At 31.2% G+C, this 24,522-nt stretch overlaps 1 protein-coding gene across 3 annotated transcripts; it reads right to left on the bottom strand.

The window, feature by feature from the left end:
- Positions 1-8,343: 8,343 nt before the first annotated feature.
- On the bottom strand, positions 8,344-24,047 carry LOC143045988 (N-acetylneuraminate lyase-like). 3 transcript variants are annotated; one of them, XM_076218894.1, is made up of 12 exons: positions 23,916-24,047; positions 16,237-16,301; positions 15,180-15,244; positions 14,221-14,291; positions 13,859-13,946; positions 13,161-13,215; positions 11,908-11,983; positions 11,647-11,739; positions 10,953-11,098; positions 10,322-10,447; positions 9,535-9,574; positions 8,344-8,761 (listed from the first exon to the last, which is right to left on the bottom strand). In XM_076218894.1, exons 2-12 carry the CDS (start codon positions 16,252-16,254, stop codon positions 8,616-8,618), a joined length of 924 nt encoding a protein of 307 aa, XP_076075009.1. In that variant the 5' UTR covers positions 16,255-16,301; positions 23,916-24,047; the 3' UTR covers positions 8,344-8,615. The 3 variants fall into 3 exon arrangements, with proteins under 3 accessions (XP_076075009.1, XP_076075010.1, XP_076075011.1); XM_076218895.1 differs by having other exon boundaries at positions 15,180-15,241; XM_076218896.1 differs by lacking the exons at positions 16,237-16,301; positions 23,916-24,047 and adding an exon at positions 16,034-16,060.
- Between the last annotated feature and the right edge of the window lie 475 nt (positions 24,048-24,522).

Genomic DNA, 24,522 nt, shown 5'->3' with positions numbered 1-24,522 from the left:
AAAAATTGGTCAATAAAATAAAGAATAGAAAATCATCGGGTGATTAAATAAAAAGAATTGAGAATGATGGGCAAAATAAATTCAGAATAGAAAAAGTGGTCTTTAATTTTGTATAATAAAGTTTACTCACGACAAACACCAGTGAAGAAATTGATACAGTAGTAGAAGAATGGTGTATTTGGTGCCGCCGACGCTACTTTTGACATATACTCCACTAATGTTTCTGCAACAAAATACAATACAATAAGATCGAATTAGGGATATAACACTATTACTATTTTATATGCTATACAATGTAAAATAGTGAAACATTTGTATTAAGTTAAACATTTCATGTCTAATAAAACAAGATATAACAAATAACCCACTGAGTCAGGTTTGTAGAAAGATGGTGCAAAAATGGTGATATAGCATCAACCCTAATCTTCTCTGCATGCCTAGCCTATAAAAGTAACAAAACATGAACGTATTATTGCCATACAATCAAAGCTCATTTGTCAAATTTGGATGTTCTTTTTATTTGCCTTGTATTTTAAGGTATGAACTATGACTTTTCTTTCTTCTTTGCTTTAAGTTACTGTTTGCTGTTTCATTGATGTAACTCATATCACACTCTTTAATTCATTACTCATTAAAATAACCAAAGTTAAACATTAATATTATAGATTCAGAACGAAGGATTGTGAGCTGTAAACTGGATACGGAAGAAAAGCTAATGAATTTAAACAAACCAAACCTTGGAAATCTTTATAATTGTTAGTTCCAAAATGAAGAATAATTCCAAACCTACAATATAAAAGATTATCACTAATTCAGTGCTTTGTGTTGGCATTTTGTTGGCATTTTGTTTTGTTGTTTTTATATTAGCGTTAACATGCCTTTTGCATTATTAACGATTGTTAAGATAAAATTGAGAAAGGAAATGGGGAATGTGTCAAAGCGAAAACAACCCGACAATAGAGCAGACAACAGCCGAAGGCCACCAATGGGTCTTCAATGTAGCGAGAAACTCCCACACCCGTAGGCGTCCTTCAGCTGGCCCCTTAAACATATGTATACTAGTACAGTGATAATGGACGTCATACTAAACTCCGAATTATACACAAAAAACTAAAATTAAAAATCATACAAGACTAACAAAGGCCAGAGGCTCCTGACTTGGGACAGGCGCAAAATTGCAGCGGGGTTGAACATATTTATGAGATCTCAACCCTCCCCCTATACCTCTAGCCAATGTAGAAAAGTAAACGCATAACAAGAGTTAACTAATTTTTTTTTCGTGTACAAATCGAATCAATTCCTAATTCTTATATAACATCTAAAAATCTATCGAGGAGACTAAATATTGCTCCCAGCGATACAGCGTTGACGTACATTAACTACATTGAAATCGCTACACCCTTAGTCTCGATCTAAACAAAAACAGCAGAAAGAAAAATTCTGTACAGTAAGAAATGCCTTAATTTTCACCTGTACAGGTGTTCATTAAATCTAATAACGTTCTTGGACTTTCTTTCTCTTAATGATGCATTCATGATTATTATGATTTATTGGGAATTTGCGAAACATCTATTAGTAATATGGGATTTAGATGTCATTGCAGTTGCTTTTTTTGTCATTCTGTGGTCTTATATTTTGCTTGTGTGTTACAGTTATTGTAAAAAACGGCCATTATTACTCACCTTCCTTTCGCTACTGTCACCCATGTCTCTGCTGTTTGTTTTCTCTCTTCTTGGGTCATAGATAACCCTTCTTCTAATGTTCCATTTACTATAAATAATGCACACTTTAATATGATAGTATTAGTATGAAAGATGTTTCCTTTGAAGCATTGGCGTAAGACATTTTTTGTAATTTATATATTTCGAACTTACAACAGTTATACACAGTAATTAAAACTTCATCAATAAGGTAAAAACGTTAACGATATAACTGTGAGTTTTGCTTCCATGTAGTCTAAATGGTTAATTTTGCAAAAGTAGGAAAGTGGGGACGCCTGGAATTAGTAATTGTTTGACAAACTTTATAATTATGAACAAGAATTATTTTTTGTAACTTATCAAAAAGATACGTGAACTTCTGACAAACAAGATATTTTGCATATTCTTCAAAGCCATCAAAGTTAATTTCACTAAAAAGAAACAATGTCGATTACACTATATAGTTTACCGTATGATGAATAAGAAAACAATGTTGTTTCTTTATCAAAATAATGTCTCATATTGTTTGTGAACCCATTATATGGAAATAAAACATCTTCTTCTTCATTGTGTATATTCAATGTGAAAAAGAAAACAATGTTGTTCATCGATAATGATACGTATATTTTTCTGCACTATGTAACTTAGTTTGAAGTACAACGGTCAATTTTAGAGGACAATACGATATGATTTATATATCAGCAGATGAAAGCATTCGAGAATACATTTTTTTAACAAAGCACAAATAATCTGATGGCGATGAAAACGACAAAACGCGCATCTAACATATTATAAATTATTAATCCGGGTTCTTAAATGAGGTTATTTCCAAACATTAGGACGAAGCCACTGCTGGTGACAAAAAGACCACAGTACATTTGTGTTCACTTGAAGTTTAAATGATACGGTAGTTTTCTTTAAATTTTTAATTTACATTTTTTTATTATTCGAAACCATTACGGTTTCTTTTTTTTCTTTTTTTAAATTATACATACTTTATTGAAAACTTTCACATTTATTGGTTTGATACAGAAAGTACCGGTACCTTATCCCGGCCTCGTTAAACATTAGATTGTATATTTAGAAAAATTGTTAGTAATTGTTAGTATTCAAAATTATAAAATATATATACAGTATATTGTGTATCAATTATTTCAATGTTTATCAATAAAGTGAGAATTTTATTTGAGAGAGAAAGTGAGAAGAGAAGAGAAAATAATAAATAAATAAAACAGAAAAGCAAAACAAAAAACAAAAAAAATAAAAACTAGAGAAAAAAAAAATTAAAATAAAAAATCTTTGAAATTTGGAATTTGGCAGCAATATTTTTTTTTCTTAAGATACAACATTAAATTAATTTGGCAAAGTTGGTTTTCCATTGTAAATAAACATACAAACACAAATCAGATATTAAAGAATGTATATGCATTTAGGCACAAAACAAGAACAAAAGACAATAAACAATAAATATCATATAACAGTATATTATATAAAAACATATATGTTGGTGTGAGAAGGCTAAAATAAAATGCACAATAACATTACATAGGGTAATGCTAATTAGGTTGCTTAAGTGTAAATTATTCAGTCTAATAATGGAAGCCAGGGGTCCCAGTAGAGGTTGGCAATGTGAAGAGGCTTTGTTTTAAAAAATATATTCTTTTCTAGTATTAGATTTTCTTTTAGATAGTTTTTCAGCCCTGCAAAATTTACTTGATTTTCACACAGTTTTGTTCTATAGATAAAGAATTTTGATAAAAGTATTATTAAGGTTTTTTATTTCATTATTTTCTGTTTTTCTTAAATTTCCGAATAAAATTATATCCATGTTAAATGGAATAATTATTTGTGTTTGGTTATAAATCCAGTCCATGAGTCTTATCCACAGATCTGCTATTTTATGGCATGTCCAAAAGATGTGTTCAATATCTTCAGTAACTTCATTACAGAAAGTACATTTATCGCTTTGTTTTATTTTTATCTTAAATAAAAATTTATTTGTGCCCAATATTCTGTGTATTATTCTATATTGGAACCAGTGGAGTTTTGAGCTTTTTGTGGAGTAAAAAGACATATTATGCACAGTTTTCCAATCAAAATTTTTGTTGAGTGTTAAGGACCATTTTTCTTCACATCTAAGTTTAGTACTGCTTTTTTCAAATAAAACATTATACATATCTTTCGAGCCTTTTCTTGATAAAAAAACATTCTTATATTATTCGGCATAATTGGTCCTAGTGTTTTATAACAATTGTTTATGGATATATAGTTTTTTAAAGCCTTTTTATATGATTTTATTGATGAAATGACCTCATTATAAGTAAGAAAGTTTGACTTAATTTTATAAATGTTTTGGAATTGTTGAAAAGTCATTAGTTTTCCCTCATCGTTTAATAAATCATTTATCAAAAAGATTCCTTTATCTATCCAGTCTTTATAGAAAATGGATGTTGTTCCTATTTTTATGTTTTCATTATTCCAGAGCGAAACTGATAAAAACTCCTCTTCATTTTTTGGTATGAATTTATTTTGTAAATCTGTCCAAGCTTTAAAAACTTCTTCCCAAAAAAGGGTTTTTACATCTTTTTGTTGGACCTAAATAAACTAGGTTTTCAATACTAATTTTTTCAGTACTTTCTAATAGCTTATTTAGTTTTGGGTTGTTTTTCAACAACTGTCTTATCCAAGTTAGTTTCAATCCTTTTATATATTTGTCAATATCTATCATTTTCAGCCCTCCTAATTTGTGTTCAGAACATAATATTTCTCTTTTAATCTTGTCAGGTTTGTTTTCCAAAATAAATGAATAAATTTTGTCAGTTAGTTGTTTTAAAGTATTTTTGCATGGTGCTTGTAATGTTAAAAACAGATGGTTCAATTTTGAAATAATTAGTGTCTTAATGATAGTTATTTTTCCAACTGGTGTTAATGCTTGTTTAGACCAAATTTTTATTATATTTTCAATTTCTTTAATTCTTGGACCATAATTCAACAGTTCCATTTCATGCAGATTAACAGAAAAGTTTATTCCTAGTAATGTAACCCTACTGGAACCCCATTCCAATCCCCATTTTACACACATTGTGTCTTGACTATATTTTTTTTTTGCCTATCCACACCACCTTTGTTTTGTCCAAGTTCATATGGAGACCAGACATTTCAGCATATTTATGGAGTCAGCGAAGAGATGCATCTAGAGATTTAGGTGTACCGTCAAGTATTATTGATGTGTCATCTGCGTATTGGGAGATAAGATATTCTGTGTCATCAATTTTAATTCCTTTAATTTCTTTGTTCTTTCTGATTAAAATTCCTAGAATTTCAGCACATAAAAGAAAAATATAAGGTGACAAGGGATCCCCATGTCGACAGCCTCTTTGAATCTGAAAGAAATCTGATATAAAACAGTTTTGGGATACTGATGAGCTTATATTTGTGTAAAAGGTCTTTATCGTTTATCATTACGGTTTCTAACCCCAGCCAAAGTGACCTTATGATTTTGAACAATAAATCAGTATTTAAGAATGCCGATGCACTTGAACTTCGTATTTGAATTTTTAATATTAATGTTTTGATAAATCTGATGTAGACGAAAGCCGTGTCTGACGTAACACATTATATGTTTGTAATAATAAAGTATTACCCTGTATTAAGGCTGCATGTTGTCTGTGTTGATTACTGATTTTTGGTTTCTGGACAGATTTTTTACCTGTTTCTTTTTGCCTTTTTCGTATTCTCCTTCGTCAGTTGGGTTCTAGAAAACTGAAAATTTAGATTCACCAATTCATGTCTGCCCTACATCAGAAACCTAGTTTTTTGGTTGTCGAAACTTTAAAGAAATGTATTATAAGAAGGTTCAGCTAGCTATAAAACCTTCCATATTCTTCGGACGTACAGTGATCTATAACTTCATGTCATATATACTCTGGTGGATGTTTGTCTCATTTACAACAATGGTACATCTCTTTTTTTATTATAATCATTAAACATAATCCGGTTATTAACTAAAATTGCCAAAGGCAAGACTATCCAAATAGTTATAAGATTGATTGAGTGATTGTTGGTTGCTTAACGTCCAGTGGCAAATATTTCATGCATATTCAGGACGAGAACAAATTCACAATAAATACAATAGGTAGGTTGATACAATAGAGGCCATCTGGAATGATGGTCGGGGAAATTTGGACTGCCACTGGAAAATGAGGGTATATTGGATAGGGACAGAAATTTTGCCTTGCAACAAGCCAACAACGGACCCCTCAAAGAGTTGTTGCAAGGGTTCTTAACGTGCAAAGAGAGTGGCACTCTCTTTACACGAGGCATCGGATTAACGTTCCCCTTCTGACCGGACGTGACTGCGAACTTGATACATCCCGCACAGCCAAACGGACGCCCCACTTCGGCAAGCGTTTTACTGCCGGTCGGGAGAAGACCAAGTGACCATATTTCTACTCCCCAGTCACCCTTGGGGAAAATAGTTATAAGAAACTGACATCAATAGAAACTTGACTTTCCCGACTTTGGCTTTACTCTATTGTCATTTTGGTTTCTAAGCTCTTCATATTTTTTATAAGCTTTCGATTTTCAAATTTCTCGGCCTTGAGCATCACGGAAGAGACATTTATTGTCAAAATGCATATCTGGCGCAGAAAAATTGGCACATTAATGTTATTGACGTACAAACAGACAAACAACTTATCATGGGATTTAAACAATCCGATTGACCCAAGACACGAATATAAGCAATACCAGCTACATCATCTAGTTAAGCTACTCATGCTTTCAAAGCATCATGTCATACAATTCCAAAGTTATTCAGTAATGTCAAAGCTAGGAACATGATAAAGCAGCAGTTATATCAGGTTGGCATGTGGGGTCCATTTCGAATTATTCGAAACACTTTTGTTTTTCTTATCCCAGGCATAGACAACCATAGTCGTTTTTGGCACAACTTTTGGAATTTTGGGTCAACAATGCTCTTCAACTTTATACTTGTTTGGCTTTCTAACTATTTTGATCTGAGCGTCACTGATGAGTCTTTTGACGACGAAACGCACGTCTGGCGTATACAATTATAACACTGGTACCTTTGAGAAAATATCTGAACTCATAGTTAAATTCTATGTTCCGGGATACCTTTTTCACCAAACAATGGGTGGTTATTGTAACACTTGATTATTGCATAACGTTGTCAGTGAAATCACATTTGAACTTGGGAATGTACCGAGCGTCTTTGGGTAACTGCATGATATTGTCCTTAAATTTGTGTAATGCATTTGTCACTTATTACAACACAACGGAAACTGTCGTTTTTTTCATAACCTATCGCATCTCCAATTATTTGTATAGGAAACACTCAGATTCATAGAACCTCGTGCAATGTACACCTGTTGCTATAAAATTCTTTCAGTTTCACATTGGTATTGCATTGGGTTTGTTCAACTTATATTATTTCTGCAAACATCTTTTGACTGATATAGACATTAAAATAATTCCATAAATGACTAAGGGAAAATGTTGGCGCCTGTTCTTTTCTAACATTGTTTGGTTTACCCATATTTCGTATTGGAACCGTTTTAAATACCACCTTATCTACACTTAATAAAGCAAATAGGAAGTCAGTCATGATTGTAAAATTTGTGATATTTCAAAAAGCTTGATTTGATTACAACAATAGATTGTCTGTTGGAAAACTCAAAATATGTGCATTCTAGTTGGAGACAATGAATGCGAAAGATATATCAAGTGTACAACATTCTGTGGAATCACAATTATATTTGCTAAGGGAATAGTTTTCACATACTATGGGGGAACATCAGCGGGAAATTACGTACCTGGAAAAATTTCAATGTTGAATTATTGTTTTTTTCTAATTAAATATTTACAAGTTTTACGACGTGTGTGTTTAATTCAGATTTGTCCATGCTGGTCGTCTTATTTGCATTTTTATCTGCAGTATTTCTGACAGCTGTGGAAGGATTCGTGTGTGTTTATTTCCATGGAAAATACACAACTGTCACAAGAAAGTTGCATTAATTTAGTTATTTGGAACCTGGATATATCGTGCTTTTAACAATTTGACCCGTGGTAACAGAACAATTCGAACAATTTGAAGCGATTAGAAATAGAACTGGATACATGCCACCTAGAAACTATATCAATATTAAACCAAGGCAGTTCATTTATTTTCAATGTGAGCGATTTACGTTATGATGTGCAAAGCTGGTGTCACCAAAAGACGCCGATTGTGTAAGTTGAATCAAACCTTGTTTTGAACTGACACTTTATAAAATTCCAACATGAACTTAGAGCAACACAATTTGGACACCCTTAGCCATATGTTAAGTTTATCAAGCATCAACATCAAATCTAAAGGATCTCGTAATCCACATATCAGAGATATCTGCTTTTTTCGGTGGAGTTTTGAAATCATTCGTCAATCAGATTATCAATCCACTGCAAAAACAGACTTTTCAGTAATCTTACCATTTAAAACAATTTTTTTTCGAACAAGAAACTTTCATTAAACGGTTGTTTAATGAACATGGTGAATAAAAGGACTTTGCTGTCATTTTACATGTGTTTTATGTCCCATGAATTGTTTTATATACTAACAAGAAAATATTAATTCAACACTCAAGAATAGACACAAAGCTTTCTTTTATTGCATATGTTAATTTGGTTGTTCAACGTATGAGATAATTCGTTCATGCATCCATATTATTGCTAATCAAAATATCCACAAAACATTGTAATGACCATAAAATAAGATGCCCACAACTGAAACCATCATTCCAAGGTAAGGATTATTTATTTGAACAGGTTCATCTTAAGGCTGCTTATCATATGATTTGTTTCTAACGATAGTTCATAGAAACTAAAAGACTTATAGATAAATCATTGTTTCCTAGATTATTATTTAAAGATTCCTGTGGAATCAATTTTTTCCTTCAATTTTTGCTTTTGTTCTTGACTTAAGTCGGTGAGTGGCAGTCGTACAGGTCCAGCATTAAGCCCAGATACTATGTTAAACATTGCTTTCGCTACATTTATGCCGGCACCTGCAGTATAGATGTACTCAATAAATAAAAGGAGAAAAAACAAAAACAACTGTAGTTGTAAATAATAGGAATTAAAATAAACATGTTGATTTCATTTGACAGTAATGGTCCTAAAATGACATAATAAACCAAATTAAAAACAGATAAAAACAGATATCGACACCCACAGTTATAGTGGGAGGATGATTAATTAGTTTTATTGTTATTGTTCATCATTTCTTTGCAGTTACATGTATATTGAAAAAATGGTGTCTTACAATCAATCATGACATATTTATATTCTTGATCAGTTTAAGCTCGTAGTGAATTCTCTTACTGAAAAAAAGCTGTTCACTTATTATAAATCCGGGTTTGGTTACACTTAATTTTCTTTTTGGTTTGATCCACTCCTCAACATTTGTTTTATATTTTGAATATATATAAATATTCTTGCCTCGAGCATCAATAAAAAGACATTAATTTTCGAAATACACATCTGTTTTATCCGTTTATCTTCTTTGTTACATATATATAAAAGTTACGTTTAATTGAAATCACGGACGTATGCAATTCATTTCTATATATGTATCATGCATTTAGGTTTCATTCTGATCATTGAGTTCTTCGCATGTTTATTTCATATACATCAATGTCTGGATTTGAGCGTTCTCGCTGAAGTTAATGCAGAAAAGTGATTCGAGATCATGGTAGTAATCACGTGTTGTTTTTATATTTTTCCCAGCAAATGATTTTACCAAAGCTTGATTAACATCCTTTTGCATGTATATACTTACCAAATTCTGATCGAATTGTGTTGATTTCTTGTGCTTGACACTATAATACAAAGGTCAAAATCCTTTCATTTGCAAACAAAATGAATGTTCTGAAAACTGTTCTTTTATATTTTGTTGTTACACTATTGTCCCATGTGTAAGGTAGAGTTGATAAGTAATAGTAATTGTTTACCTCACAACAATCTAAATGTACCGTTCCTCACGTAGGAGTCTGTATGTTAAGGGTGTCTTTGGTTGCATTTTTCTTTTTCATAATTTGCATTTTTATAAATCAGGCCGTTTGGGTTTTTCCTTTGAACGGTTTTTCATATTGTCATATCGCGTTTTTTGTTTTGTTTTTTATTCTATCTGAATATGTGGTATTGCTTTTGTTCATTAATGATGACCGTACAACTATAGTTGCTTTATTTAAGCTTTTTTTAGATATGAGTCTAGTGTTTAATAGTTAAGGGATTATATAACATCAAAAAATAAAACTTACTTTTGCGGACACCGTCATGAGTTACAAAATATTAAGACAATCAAGTGCCACATTATGATAATCGTAAGACAATTTTACATGAAATTTCAATTTGAATTATTTCTTATAATTAGCGTGTTATACATGACAATTTGATATTAAAAAAACTTACAAAATTGTTAAGTCAAAAGTAGTTAACTGATGTCATACAATAATGAAGAAGACAAATCAATGAAATCAAAGCCAAATGTATTTTGTTCACACACTACATACATAATTAGGTAACAGGTGTAACTATAGATTAAGGTAACAATATTAAATAGATACCTGATATTTGCTTGCTGTTTTCATGTCAACTTTATCGAAAGCCGTCTTCATATTGTCAAATAGCTGTCCTAGAAACGATGCTATAACGGGTACCTCTATACCAAGTGACAAACTAGTAAGCAGTTGCTGAAATTATTGAATGGTGCAAATTAGTGTCCAGAAACAGGTTTTATGATACAGTGTACTTTGTTTAACAAGGTTCAATCCACCATTTTCTACATAAAAAAATACCTGTACCAAGTCAGGAATATGACAGTTGTTATCCATTCGTTCGATGTGTTTGAGCTTTTGATTTTGCCATCTGATTGTGGACTTTCCTTTTTGAATTTTCCTCGGAGTTCAGTATTTTTATGATTTTACTTTTTTTGTACTTAAAAATATTCACCAATTGGACAAAACAAGCTATGCTTTAATAAAACGAAGAAAAAATTACTAGAATTAGGAATCGGACTTTCCAGCAGATAACTGTCAAAACTTCCACAGAAAGCCATTCTTATCAAAGTGTATTAACTCTGTACCTGGTATATTGCATTTTCCTTCATAGTACACGACTTTATGCAGTGTGTGTTGTCATTTTTTATTCAATTTAAATTCTTTTTTAATCCAAAAATAACTGTTGAAATATACTGACCACATCGGACCCTATCATAACCTGGAACTTCTTTGGATTAACCATCATACATCGATGAGCATTGGGAAGTTCTCTTGATGAATGCTTTAAACCAACCAGGTTCGGAATTTTACTTTCAGCGAGCTCCAAGAATTTTGCGTCATTCACTAATAATAAACATGCTCGAAGTTCATTCTTATAATATATATAATTAAATAGTTATCAAGGGTACCAGTATTATAATTTTATACGCCAGACGCGCGTTTAAAAATTGATAGTTTCGAAATATTTTTACAAAATGCTGCAGTCTAAAATAAGTATTTGTACTATGTCACAATTGAAAACAAAATCTATTTTGAAATCTCATTCATATTTGGGAGTGTGTGTGGATATTTTTCTTTTAATTATATTCATTTCTAATTTGATTATTTGTTTGTACTATTCATTTTGATTATTCTGCACAAAAACGAGTACCATGATTTGGGAGATAAAATATTGTATTCTGTAATTCTGTAATACATCCATGGTTGTGAGGTTTGGATGGCGTATACAGAATAAAGTACCAATGCTTCCGAAAAATGGCAAAAAAATAAAGATTAGAGAAAAATAGGTCAATGAAGTCTTGAATAATATAATGCTTAAATACAAAAAATAGAGAATGATTGGCAAATTTGATTAAAATCTGAATAGATAGTGTATTATGATATTTACTCACGATAAACACCAGTGAAGAAATTGATACAGTAGTAGAAGAATGGTGTATTTGGTGCTGCTGAAGCTACTTTGGAAATATACTCAACTAATGTTTCTGCAACAAAATACAAAACAACACTATGAAATCGGGGACACAAAAACTAGAATTATTTTCCTGCAATAAAATATAAATTTTGTCCAGCTATAAAATGTAAAAAAAAGTGTAACGTTTGTTTTAAGTAAAACATTTTATGTTTAATAAAATTTAGATCTGAACAATTACCCAATGAGTCTGGTTTGTAGAATGATGGTGCAAAACATGCTATAGCATCAACCCCAATCTTTTCTGCATGCCTAGCCTATAAAGATAACAAAACATGACACTGTTATTGTTAGACAATTAACGCTTATATTTTTTTAATGTGGATTTGCAATGTCTTTTAATAGTTGTATCATAAATATTGCTCAACACACAAACACACACATACAAATAAAATAAAGTGTTTATTAGAGTGTCACATATTGATTGCAGTAAAAAGAATTCATAAAAAATATGCATACATGATAAAACAACAAATATTCAGCCAATTATCTGCCTTACGAGTCACTAGATACCAAATAATTATTTCAGACCAAGACAGTGTAAACAAGAATGTGCCATCAGTACACGGATGCCCCACTCGCATTATCATTTTCTATGTTCAGTGGACCGTGAAGTTGGGGTAAAAACTCTTATTTGGCATTAGAATTAGAAAGATCATATCATAGTGAACATGTGTACTAAGTTTCAAGTTGTTCAGACTTCAAATTCATCAAAAACTACCTTGACCAAAAACTTTAACCTGAAACGGGACAGACGGACGGACGAACGGACGAACGGACGGACGGACGAACAGACGCATAGACCAGAAAACATAATGCCCCTCTACTATCGTAGGTGGGGCATAAAAATCAAATAAAACACTAGATTTAACTAGCATACTGGAAGAGGAAAAAGTTGTGGTAAGATTGACAATGAGACAACTTTCCACCAGGTAACGAATGTCAAAGAAGATAAGAACTATGTGTTAACATGGTACGGCCTTCAAAGCGCAAGATACCTGAATCTGTGTACGGCTTGACTTTGCGATGTATATTCCTAAGTTCATTAGCTAATATAAGTGGGATAAAAACTTGATTAACATACCAGCAATACTTCGAAATAGCTTTCAGTAACTATAATCAAATTTCAAGTAATAGTAATATGTCACGTGTACATATGTTGTTTTTTTTTAATTAAACATGAATGAAATTGTCTGTTCTTTACTTTTGTCTTTTTCTTAACTGTTTCTATATACCCCTTCCTTATCAGGAACAATCAGTTCTAAAACAAAATGAAAGCAGGGAAGCTTACAATGAGAGCTATATGACTAAAACTACACACAATGAATAACCACAGCACAGGCAAGAAATATTGCTAGTGATTGCCTACAATAATATTATTGCCCATTAGGGAAGTTCATAATTATTGAACTAAGCTACTATATTTAAACAAACCAGCTCTTGGGAATCTTTATAATTGTTAGTTCCAATGTGAAGAATAATGCCAAACCTACAATATGATAAAAGATTTTTAGGTTATTCAGGTTGGTCGTCTATTCCTGTTTTTTATTTGTTTTTTGTTTTTTGTTTTTTTGTTTTTTTGTTTTGTTTTTTTTTGTCAAGCGCAGAAGTGGTATAGCAAATAAGACAACCTATCCACCTACGTTTAAATGAAGACATTTGTTTTTGTTGTGTTTTTTTTATTTTTGCGTTAACATGTTATCCACATTGTGAGCATTATATTTATATAGTTTTTACCGATTGTTGATACATATTTTGTCATATAAAAATCGATGTTATATACAAACAATAAACTCTTTGGATGAACTGATATTTCGGTTCCTGTGATTAATCGTCAACCTATATTTTGCCATCGGTTTTAAGTGCAACCTTTTCAACCACCCATATAATCTACAAACCCTTGGTCTCGAACTTTTTGTTGAACTAAACAAAAATACTGAAAAAAATTAAAGTCGGAACTAAAACATGTTTTTTACATTCTACCCGTTTTAGGCTGTTCATGTATTCAGTCTCATCCAGAAACTTTCTTTCTGGACTTTCATTTTTTCAAAAATTATATTTGATTTAAAATTTGCATAAAATCTTTTTTGATTGTGTTACAGTAATTGTTCAACATCGCCACTTTAACTTACCTTCCTTTCGCTACTTTGACCCATGCCTCAGCTGTTTGTTTTCTCTCCTCTAGAGTCAAAGACAACCCTTCTGCCAATGTTCCATTCACTATGAAATAATGAATGATTTAATGTGATAGTATTGGGATGATAGCCATTTGAGCATTGTTGTAGGATATTTGTGACTTTTATATACTTCGAACTTATAACAGGCATATTGCACAAGAGTAAAAAATCCAAGATCCCCTGTAGTCAAAACTTTTCAATAAGGTATCTATTATGTTTCGTTAAGTTTTGCAAGAATACGAAAGATCAGTAGCATGGAATCAAGCTTTATTAAATTAACTTTATTGTAGAGATTCATGTATTGTCTTGTTACTTACCGAAAAGATATGTGAACTTCTGACTAACGAGATATTTTGCATAGTCTTCAAAGCCATCAAAGTTAATTTCACTAAAAAGAAAACAATGTCGTTCAAAATGTAGTTTACTTTACGTGGAATAAAAACACTTGTGTCTTAGTTATCGGTTGTTATCCATTCGTTTGATGTGTTAGAGCTTTGGATTTTGCCATTAGATTAGGGACTTTTTTTTATTTTCCTAGGAGTTCAGTACTTAGTGATTTTACTTTTTTTATACTGTTTATTCAATATGAATTAGCAAAAAATGTTGTTAATCGATAATAATATGCTTATTTTCTGCAATGTGTTTGATGTTTCTATGGATCTAGAATGCAAGAAAACATGATTTAATTATCAATAGTTGAACTTCTTGAGATTACTTTTTAATCGAGTGACACTAATAATGAGTATAGACAACGTATTAATATGTGTTTCTTTAACGAGTCAATCAACCACTGGGCAGATGCCGCTGCAGCTTTACGTTTCAAATCCAGAATAACACCAGCCAAGAAGTGATCTCTTCTGTGTATACTTGTGTTTACCTGGAATTTAAATGACACGGTAATGTTTTGTAAATTTTCATTTTTACATGATTTATTATTTTTATTTTTCTAAACACTAAGGCTTTCTACCCAACTCATAAATGGTGTTATCAGTGCTGGTCACTATTTATGTAATTTATAGGGTTCAAATGCCCCCCATGTTCGAATTTCATTTTGTATTCTAAATGTTCTAATAGTGGCACCAATGATGTAGACGAAACGCGCTTCTTACATTATAAGTCATGTAGCTTAAATATTTTTTTTCTTTCATAAAGCATCACCATATGTGAATCATAGCATGACTCTTTTGTTTTGTTGCACTATCTGATTGATGTCTTATCAATGTGTACCCAATGCTTCGTTACTGCACTTTAATTTAAACGAGTACATAACACTTACCCGTCATCTTTAAGTAATGTAAATGGTGCACACACACATCCTTTCACTCTAAAATCCTCGAACTGCTGTAATGACAAATATATCAAACAGTTATCAAAGGAACCAGGATTATAATTGAGTATGCCAGACGCGCGTTTCATCTACATAAGACTCATCAGTGAATCTCGTATCAAAATAGTTACAAACTTGGATAGCATTTAAGATCCAAAATTTCAAAACGTTGTGTCAAATACGGCTAAGGTACTCTATGCCTGGGATAAGAAAGTCCTTAGTTTTTCAAAAAAATCAAAATTTTGTAAACAGGAAATTTAAAATAATTACCACATAATTGATATTCATGTCAACACCTAAGTGCTGACTACTGGTAAGATAGCATCCTCATTTCTGTGGTACTATTCAGCAAAATTTCGAAGAAAAACAAACTCACTTGATATAGTTTTCGTATTCATTTTCATTGTAATAAAAAAAAACATTTCTTGTGATCGTATTTTATATAACGGAGAGAGAAAACAATTTCCTTTGATATACGGTGAATATGTCTGAAGTTGCCAATGACTGGCTTTGACGCAGAAAACTATTGTATTCTAAACAAAAGGATCCTATTCTATCGAAAGCACATGAAGTAAAAAATGACTGGATTTTCCAATACAATGCGATATTTCGTTGATCATTATATTTTTGATTTTTTTCTTAAAATACAAATAATAGACAACAATAATGCAATTGCATCATCCGAAAATACTGATAAATCACGGTTTTTAAAATAAATATCCACCTATTCCTTTTCTTAGGCAATACCTTGTCAGAATATTTTCTTAGATTCAGATATTTTTTTATTTTTTTTTAATATTTACATTTATAGACATTTCCTTGTTCGTGTTCTTCTAACCGCTTATAGAGATTCAACATAAATTAGAAAAAATCAATCATTTGCCTTTATATGGGCGTATGTTCAAATTATTTCATGTTAAACACAGTGTTAGCACTGTGGAAAATTAACACTTTATGACTGTTTCAATTTCGTCTAAATTTAGTAATTACATATTAAAAAATATACCTTCTTTGATTCGCCCATATTTATGTCCAAATTCCAAATCCTGATTACCACCACTTTAGTTGGATCTGATAATAAAGTTAATATATGTATAATCACATACCTATGACAAGTTTATTAATAGTATTACAGATAACACACGATGTAGAATGTTATCCGTTGAGAGATATCGGGGTAAATCAAGGTATTACATTAGAGGGCATTTTACCTCTATCCATAATCCGTTCTCAAAAACTGGCTATCATGCAACCTCACAATATTCTATTAAATCTTTTGAAGTCTGATCAAATAACTTGTGATGGTAGTCGTATGATGTTTTACTTTACGCCAAAGTTAAAAGTCTCTGCTACACGTCGATCAGTGGTTTCTTATTTTGTTTTCCTACACTAAATTGTCAATAAATCTATTTCCTAAATCTGCGAATTTGAATTTTAGTAGTTCGACAGCTTAAATATTATATGTATTTCTTCTCCTCTATCAGTCAATTCTTCAAAACAAAATTATTGCAATTCTTTCTATCATTTGATATTTTCGTTTAGCATAGAAATACCATTCACCATGTATATTGGGTTCCAATGAAGACAGGAAATATTATTCTTCTTCTTCAAATGAGCAAGTTAGCTGTTATAATTAAGATTTTACACATGTTAATAGTTTAATGCTATTTACAACGTATGAATGACAAATAATTAATTTTAAAATAGAATATATTTATCATATATGATATTATGCAAACTAAAAAATAGTTGAAATCTAAAAACTATTTCAGTTATATGAACAATCATGAATTAACATATTCAAATAATATTGTCACATATATGAAAAATATCTATTGTACAAAAACAATTCTATAATGGAATATAATTTTTCATATATGAAAAACAATAATAAAATATGATTCGTGAAAACAATGATTAAAAAGATAATAGCAAATTGAATTATATTTCAAAAACAATGAATTAACATTATTATCCAAGGAGGTTCTCTTCAATAGCTGTACCGCATCTTTTCCCCTTTAAATGTCTTCTTGTATCATCAATAAAGGACAAGCACTGTTTATTGAAAATATGTGGAAATGCAGAGTATTTTTTTTGCGCAGAAAAATCTAATAGTAGGTGTTGTTGTAAAACTGTTTTGTCTGTAATTAATTGAATTATTTGATTGAAACTTTCATACTAATCGTTGGTGTGTTACAGAATGGTCGAATTGATTGATCCATTCAAAACAAGTGTCTGGCTCAGCTGAATTTAGTTTTCGTCTGGTTTTTTTTTTTTTTTTTTTTTTTGGACAAATTATCAAACGATGTCGATCTAAGTTTTGATTTTTTCAGTTGATGGACTGATCTTTTACACGCAGTTCAATATTAAAATTTCAAAAAGTGTATTTAGGAACTTTTGAATTTAGCATGACCAGAATTTAGCATTTGGTTGACCATTAATTTCCTTTATGTTTATAGCTCCCATGATACGGATCATTATCATGGTCTTTCCGAAGCGTCGTGTGTAAGTTTGACAAATGAATCGGAACCAATGTACATGCATATTACACACCGTGTTGATTTATATTGAATAAAATATTAAATAATATGGAACAGCATTATCGTGAATGTCCTTTTGTATCTTTCGCCATTCTTCCTCGTTAAAAATCTAGATATATATAAATTCATCATAGATACCAGGACTAAATTTTGTATATACGCCAGACGCGCGTTTCGTCTACAAAAGACTCATCAGTGACGCTCGAATCCAAAAAGTTTAAAGGCCAAATAAACTATGAAGTTGAAGAGCATTGAGGACCAAAATACCTAAATGTTTTGCCAAATACAGCTAAGGCAATCTATGTCTGAGGTAGAAAAGCCTAAGTATTTCAAAAATTCAAAATTTTGTTAACAGTTAATTTATAAATATAACCATATCAATGATAATTCATGTCAGCACAAAAAAGTGCTGACTACTGGGTTGCTGATACCCTCGGGGAAATAAATCTCCACCAGCAGTGGCATCGACCCAGTGGTTGTTAATAAACTCATCATAGATTGAGGACTAAATTTTGTATATACGCCAGACGCGCGTTTCGTCTACAAAAGACTCATCAGTGACGATCGAATCCAAAAAGTTAAAAAGGCCAAATAAACTACGAAGTTGAAGAGCATTGAGGACCAAAATACTTAAAAGTTTTGCCAAATACAGGTAAGGCAATCTATGCCAGAGGTAGAAGAGTCTTAGTATTTCAAAAATTCAAAATTTTGTTAACAGTTAATTTATAAATATAACCATATCAATGATAATTCATGTCAGCACAAAAAGTGCTGACTACTGGGCTTGTGATACCCTCGGGAAAATAAATCTCCACCAGCAGTGGCATCGACCCAGTGGTTGTAATAAAACTCATCATAGATACCAGGACTAAATTTTGTATATACACCAGACGCTCGTTTCGTCTACAAAAGACTCATCAGTGACGCTCGAACCAAAAAGTTAAAAAGGCCAAATAAACTACGAAGTTGAAGAACATTGAGGACCAAAATACTTAAAAGTTTTGCCAAATACAGCTGAGGCAATCTATGCCTGAGGTATATAGTCTGATAGCGTTTGTCATATTTTTTCGCATTTTCAACTCTTGTTTTGGATTCAAAAGATACGGCAAACTTAAACTGACAGAAATTGATGTTTCATACAAAAAACACACATGTACAGATTATTTGGTCTGTTATACTGTTATAAGAGATTTCCTTGGAAAATCATTTCAAAATTATAATCTTACACACGTCTTAGCGGTCATATTGATATTTCCTGCAGTTTCTTTTTTATGGATTTTTTTAATAACTGTTGTACACAGTTCAATAGATTTATCTAAATATATATATATGCCGTATTTGGCACAACTTTTTGGAATTTTGGATCCTCAGTACTCTTCAGCTTTGTACTTGTTTGGCTTTATAAATATTTTGATATGAGCGTCACTGATGAGTCTTATGTAGGCGAGGCGCGCGTCTGACGTGCTAAATTGTAATCCTGGTACCTTTGATAACTTTTTGTAAATAGGACAACTTGAAACAGAACTGATTTTTTCTGCTAACAGCTGGGAACAGGAATGGTAATAATGGACTGGTAAGTAATCAAACAAGTTGGCACCATATATTTTTTTGTCTTTGTTTGATTTTCTTATATCTTTTGTTCATTTGAGAATATAATTATTTAATCTGCACTTGGTTATGTACATAGTGTCATTCGATTCGTGTAAACAGCTAAAGTTTGTTGATTTCATGGTGTGCGACTGTTGGAAACCAATTAAATAATTTCATTACCAGGATTAATAATCTGTTGTATGCCAGGATTCATGAAAGACCATCAGGCCGAACACTTCATCAACACAAAAGTGCTGACTACTGGGTTGGTGATAACATCGTTGAGAAAACAATATCGGTACATTATGTGCTTTCAACCATTTTGCCAGAGGTAAAACCAATTTGAGGTGATTTGAAATTGCACCCGAATTCATACCACCAACAGAATATTATTAATTATCCAAAGCATCACTTTGGTATGTTATATTCAATGTGAATTAAGGTAATGATGCACATAGCTTGTTTTACCAAGAGACACCCGATTGGGCTAGTTAAAAAAAGTTTGTTCAAATTCCAACTGCATACAAAAAAAATATTTTAAATACATACATTATCTCTGTATGCTATGCTTAGATTCTATCGACAGTTAATTGAAACCATTATATTTTAGCATGCCTTTTATGTTTGAATATCTTCCCTATAATATTTAAAGATTCAAATTCCATCTTCAACTTGTTCCTTCATTTGTTTTTTTTTTTTTTGGTTAATGAGATAAATCGTTGAGTGGGAGGCGTACAGGCACACGTTAGGTCCAGAAACCATGTTAAACATTGCTTTTGAATCAGTTACGCCTGCACCTATGACATTACAGTTTTTCAGTAACTCTTGCAGAAAACAAACAAAAATGTAAATAGTGGTAAATAGAATAAATGGATTGCTTTACTTTGACATTAATAGTTTAAAAAAGACAGAATAATTTAAAACAAATAAAATACGTAAAAAAACACCTACATCATCGTAGGAGGTTGTATAATTATTTTTCTTTTTTATACACATTTCTCTCAAGTAATATTAAAATAATTATGAATAATAAGTAATCTTAAAATATTTTAGAAAACTGCCAATAAAATTATTCATAAATTCAATTACAATTGGGTTTTTATACATATTTTCTGTGTTTTTTACATATAGAGATGCAATAATAGCGATTTTCCTCAAATACGTAATGCTTTTTTAGATAAACAATTCGTCTTTCAAACAGTATACATTAAATTGGTAATATTGTACTAAAATAACACGACATTCGGTATTGCAAATGCTTGTCAATTTAATGTGTTGAATGGTAAAACTCTCAATCTTTTTGCTCTTGATTTCCCCCAAATTCTGCAAATTTTGTCTTTTTGTCATAGAATGTTGCCCAATACTTGTAGTACAACTTGTGCTCGAAGCACCATATCAAGTATTTTCATTGGTGATCACTGAGTCGGAGTACAATAGTCGTGCCTAAAGTTCAATAGGACCACAAGGTCACTGATGAGTATTTGAATCAAATCATAAGCCTGGTATCTTTGATAACTATTTACTAATCAACCTGCTAGTACTATGTTGATTGCATGTGTTTGACACTATAACTCTAGATTATAAATGTATTTACTGGTAAACTATATTTGTTAATTTTACACATGCATCACAATTCATGATACTACCAAAACTAGAGGGTCTCTTTATATCGATTTTTTCCTCGATGTTGACACAGATAGAGGATTTCAAACTTTAATCTATGTATTTCATCTTTATCTTGAATCTATAACAAACGTTATGATTCAACCTTCAAGTTGTCAAAAAGTAAATATCATTTGAAGTAACATCAGGAGCCTGTAATTCAGTGGTTGTCGTTTGTTTATGTGTTACATATTTGTTTTGTGTTCATTTTTTTACATAAATAAGGCCGTTAGTTTTACATTGTCTTATCGGGGCCTTTTATAGCTCACTATGCGGTATGGGCTTTGCTCATTGTTGAAGGCCGTACAGTGACCTATAGTTGTTAATGTCTGTGTCATTTTGGTCTTTTGTCGATAGCTGTCTCATTGGCAATCATACCACATCTTCTTTTTTATATACCCTCTCTCTATGGTGTTTTCATATTACAGTTGATACATGTTCATACTGTATAAAGCTTACCCCAACAGAGTAAAACGGACACTACATATGTTTTACGGTCTACATCACGAATTGTTGACCGAAATAATGGAACCTAATATGATTTTAAGTAACCCCTAAATGTAAACAGAATAAGATATACGCCAATTGTTCATTATTAGAACTTCCAAATCATATGAAGAGCGTGGGGTATTTAAGCTTTGCTCATTAAAAATGTTTTCCCTTGCCATTACCAGAAAAATAACAAATCGAAGTGACTGCAAAGAATGCTTTCATTTACAGTGTTTGATCCATTGCATCAAGCAATGGAACAAATTCAGTCAATATTTTGCATTTGAATTATCTACCTTTGATAAAAGCAGATAGATTCACAAGCCATATTAATTAATTGTCTTTGGTGTGCAGTTGTACTAGCATAGGAACATAACTTAGCCCTGTCCCTTCAGTTATGATCCACTGACTATGAAACTTTTGTACAGCCTACACGTTAAGAGTTGCAATTTAAATTTCATCATATATGCATTACACCATTGAGATTACTGAAAAAAAAAGATAAATCTCTCAAAAGTAAATGTTTATATTAATTAGTATGGAGAATTGTTGAAATTGGAAGACATTAATGTTTGCTTTTCAAGTTGTTTGGAGTACCTTCAGTCAGTTTACAAAGATAATTCATTCATGGTTTCTAAAGCTTTATTCTTAATATTCATATAACAATATACATAATATCACAGATGGAAAAGTAAGAATTTTCATACTCCGTACACAAATACTTAAACATTCAAACATATACAACACACACATCTCACACATATCAATAAGTTAAGACATAAATCATTCAATCTTAAGCATGTTAACACAGTAATAGATATCAAATAATACAGAAATGAATATGAACACAAATCAATGAACTTTTTTCTTTTTTTCTTTACTTTTATGACCAAGGTGTGTATTCCTTTGCATTAAAAGTATAATACATGTATCTTTAAACCATTTGTCCCAACTTTGACAAACCTTTTTAGTGTCTCTTTCTTTTTTTTGAAAAAAAAGTCCAGATATACCTATCAAATGCAGTGCTAAAAAATCTAACATTAAATCAAAATTATGAACAACCTTGTACTGTGACAGTATGAGGGTGAACTGTACTATAATCACTACTATTTGTCAATGCTGATTTGAAAACAACCTAATTGGGGAAATGAATGAATTTGGAGATTGACATGAAAACATAGGTCCAATTTTTTTTTCCAATCCTCAGTTATTTTGTTACTTTTAATTAGACTTTTTAATTGTTAGTCAGTATACAGTATTACCTACAGTACACAGCAAACCTCCCACTTGTTTGTTTATTAATAATAAGGCTTTCTCAAGGACACAAGGTAAAACTTCTTTTGATATACTGGGAAACATTTCACATGTGATAGATGTGATAAATAAATGTTTATTCTGACTAGAAACAATATAGGTTGATAAGTAGTTTACAAAAAATGCATTTGGCACTCACACCACATCTTCCTATATCTATTGCTGTCAGAAAATAATATATATAGATGAATATGTAGTTTACAAAAAAATACATTGTTGTCATAAAATTATATTCTCACCAGAAAATCAATTAGAGAATTTATTAAACAGGTTTAGGTGTATTTCAGCATCTCTCTTTGAACTTCTTAGAAAAATATTACTTATGTCCGACTGAAGCACTTAATTCTTTATTACTTTCATTACAGAGAAATTTAATTAAGAAGATATCTGTACTATTCACTGAAATATCAGCTCAAATATAATGTGTTATTCTTATTGTGTATGAACTTGTAAATGGTAAATTGAGAATTTGAGATGGCATATTACTTTAGTATTTATTATTGTTCTTCCATATTAATATACACTATACCTATATACAAGTCCATACTATGTGTATAGAAGCAAACTATCTATAGAAAATATACATTATTTCTTTTTGATCTTACATACTATAAGAAAGCAAATTATTGAAAACATTGTATGTTGAAATACAAAAAAAAATATCATCAACATATAAGCAGGACTTAAATTAGATACACTTTTAAAATTATTTCAGATATAATCTGGTGCTTTTTCCTTTAAATTTATCATAGAAGAATGTGTTATTTGTGAATACCCAATACCTAACAACTGCAAAGCTTGCAGTATAGCTATAACTTGCTGTAACACTGAATTGTTTTGTTGTTATATACATAAAATGTTGAATCAAATATCATATAATTCAATGTGATTCATAGCTTTTACATGAAAATAGCAGAAGATACCATGGGAACCTTCTGAAAAATACACAGCGACAAAGAAGTCCACAAAACATTACATAGAAGACATAAAGTGAGTCTTTATACCAGGTTAAAAACTTTTATCAAATCAATTTTAGGTACATATATTCAATGTTTTGTCTTAGAGATAGAAAATATGAATTCATATTTACCATAAACTCAATGTTTGAAGTTACAATCATTGGCCTTGGTGGAAGGAGACATCAAAAATATTAATGGACTTTATATGATTGTTCAGATCAAGATAAGGCCTTTTTAGACGACGGTTTATGTTTGCAAGGCCATTATCTTTTATCCCTTAGGTACAATGTAATCTACCTGTTCTCAATATCACATCGTTCATAAGAATAGATCAATCTTCAAATTTTCTGTGTTATAACAGGTGCAGTGTTGTGTAATAAGTGTTTGTCACCCAAAACGGTTTGCTTTATATTTCACAAGATTAAACATTCAAAAAAATAAATATTTTACAGTAGTCATAACAACTGGATTTTATCAAACCATGTGTTGAAATTGTCTGAAGAATATTTGTTTATTTTGTCTTCAGTTGGATTTATTTTCTCCTTATTGATGGACGGAGTGCATATTTTTAGGAAGGAATATATGTTAGTGTGAACATGTAGGAACCAGATGCTCCGCAGGGCGCAGCTTTATACGACCGCAGAGGTTGAACTCTGAATGGTTGGGGCAAGTATGGACACAACATTCAAGCTGGATTCAGCTCTAAATTTGGATTGTGCTGAAATAGTTGACACAGCA

Source organism: Mytilus galloprovincialis, chromosome 9 (genome assembly GCF_965363235.1).
Source record: "Mytilus galloprovincialis chromosome 9, xbMytGall1.hap1.1, whole genome shotgun sequence".
Classification (NCBI taxonomy): Eukaryota; Metazoa; Mollusca; class Bivalvia; order Mytilida; family Mytilidae; genus Mytilus; species Mytilus galloprovincialis.
This window is presented reverse-complemented; position numbering and strand designations above follow the sequence as displayed.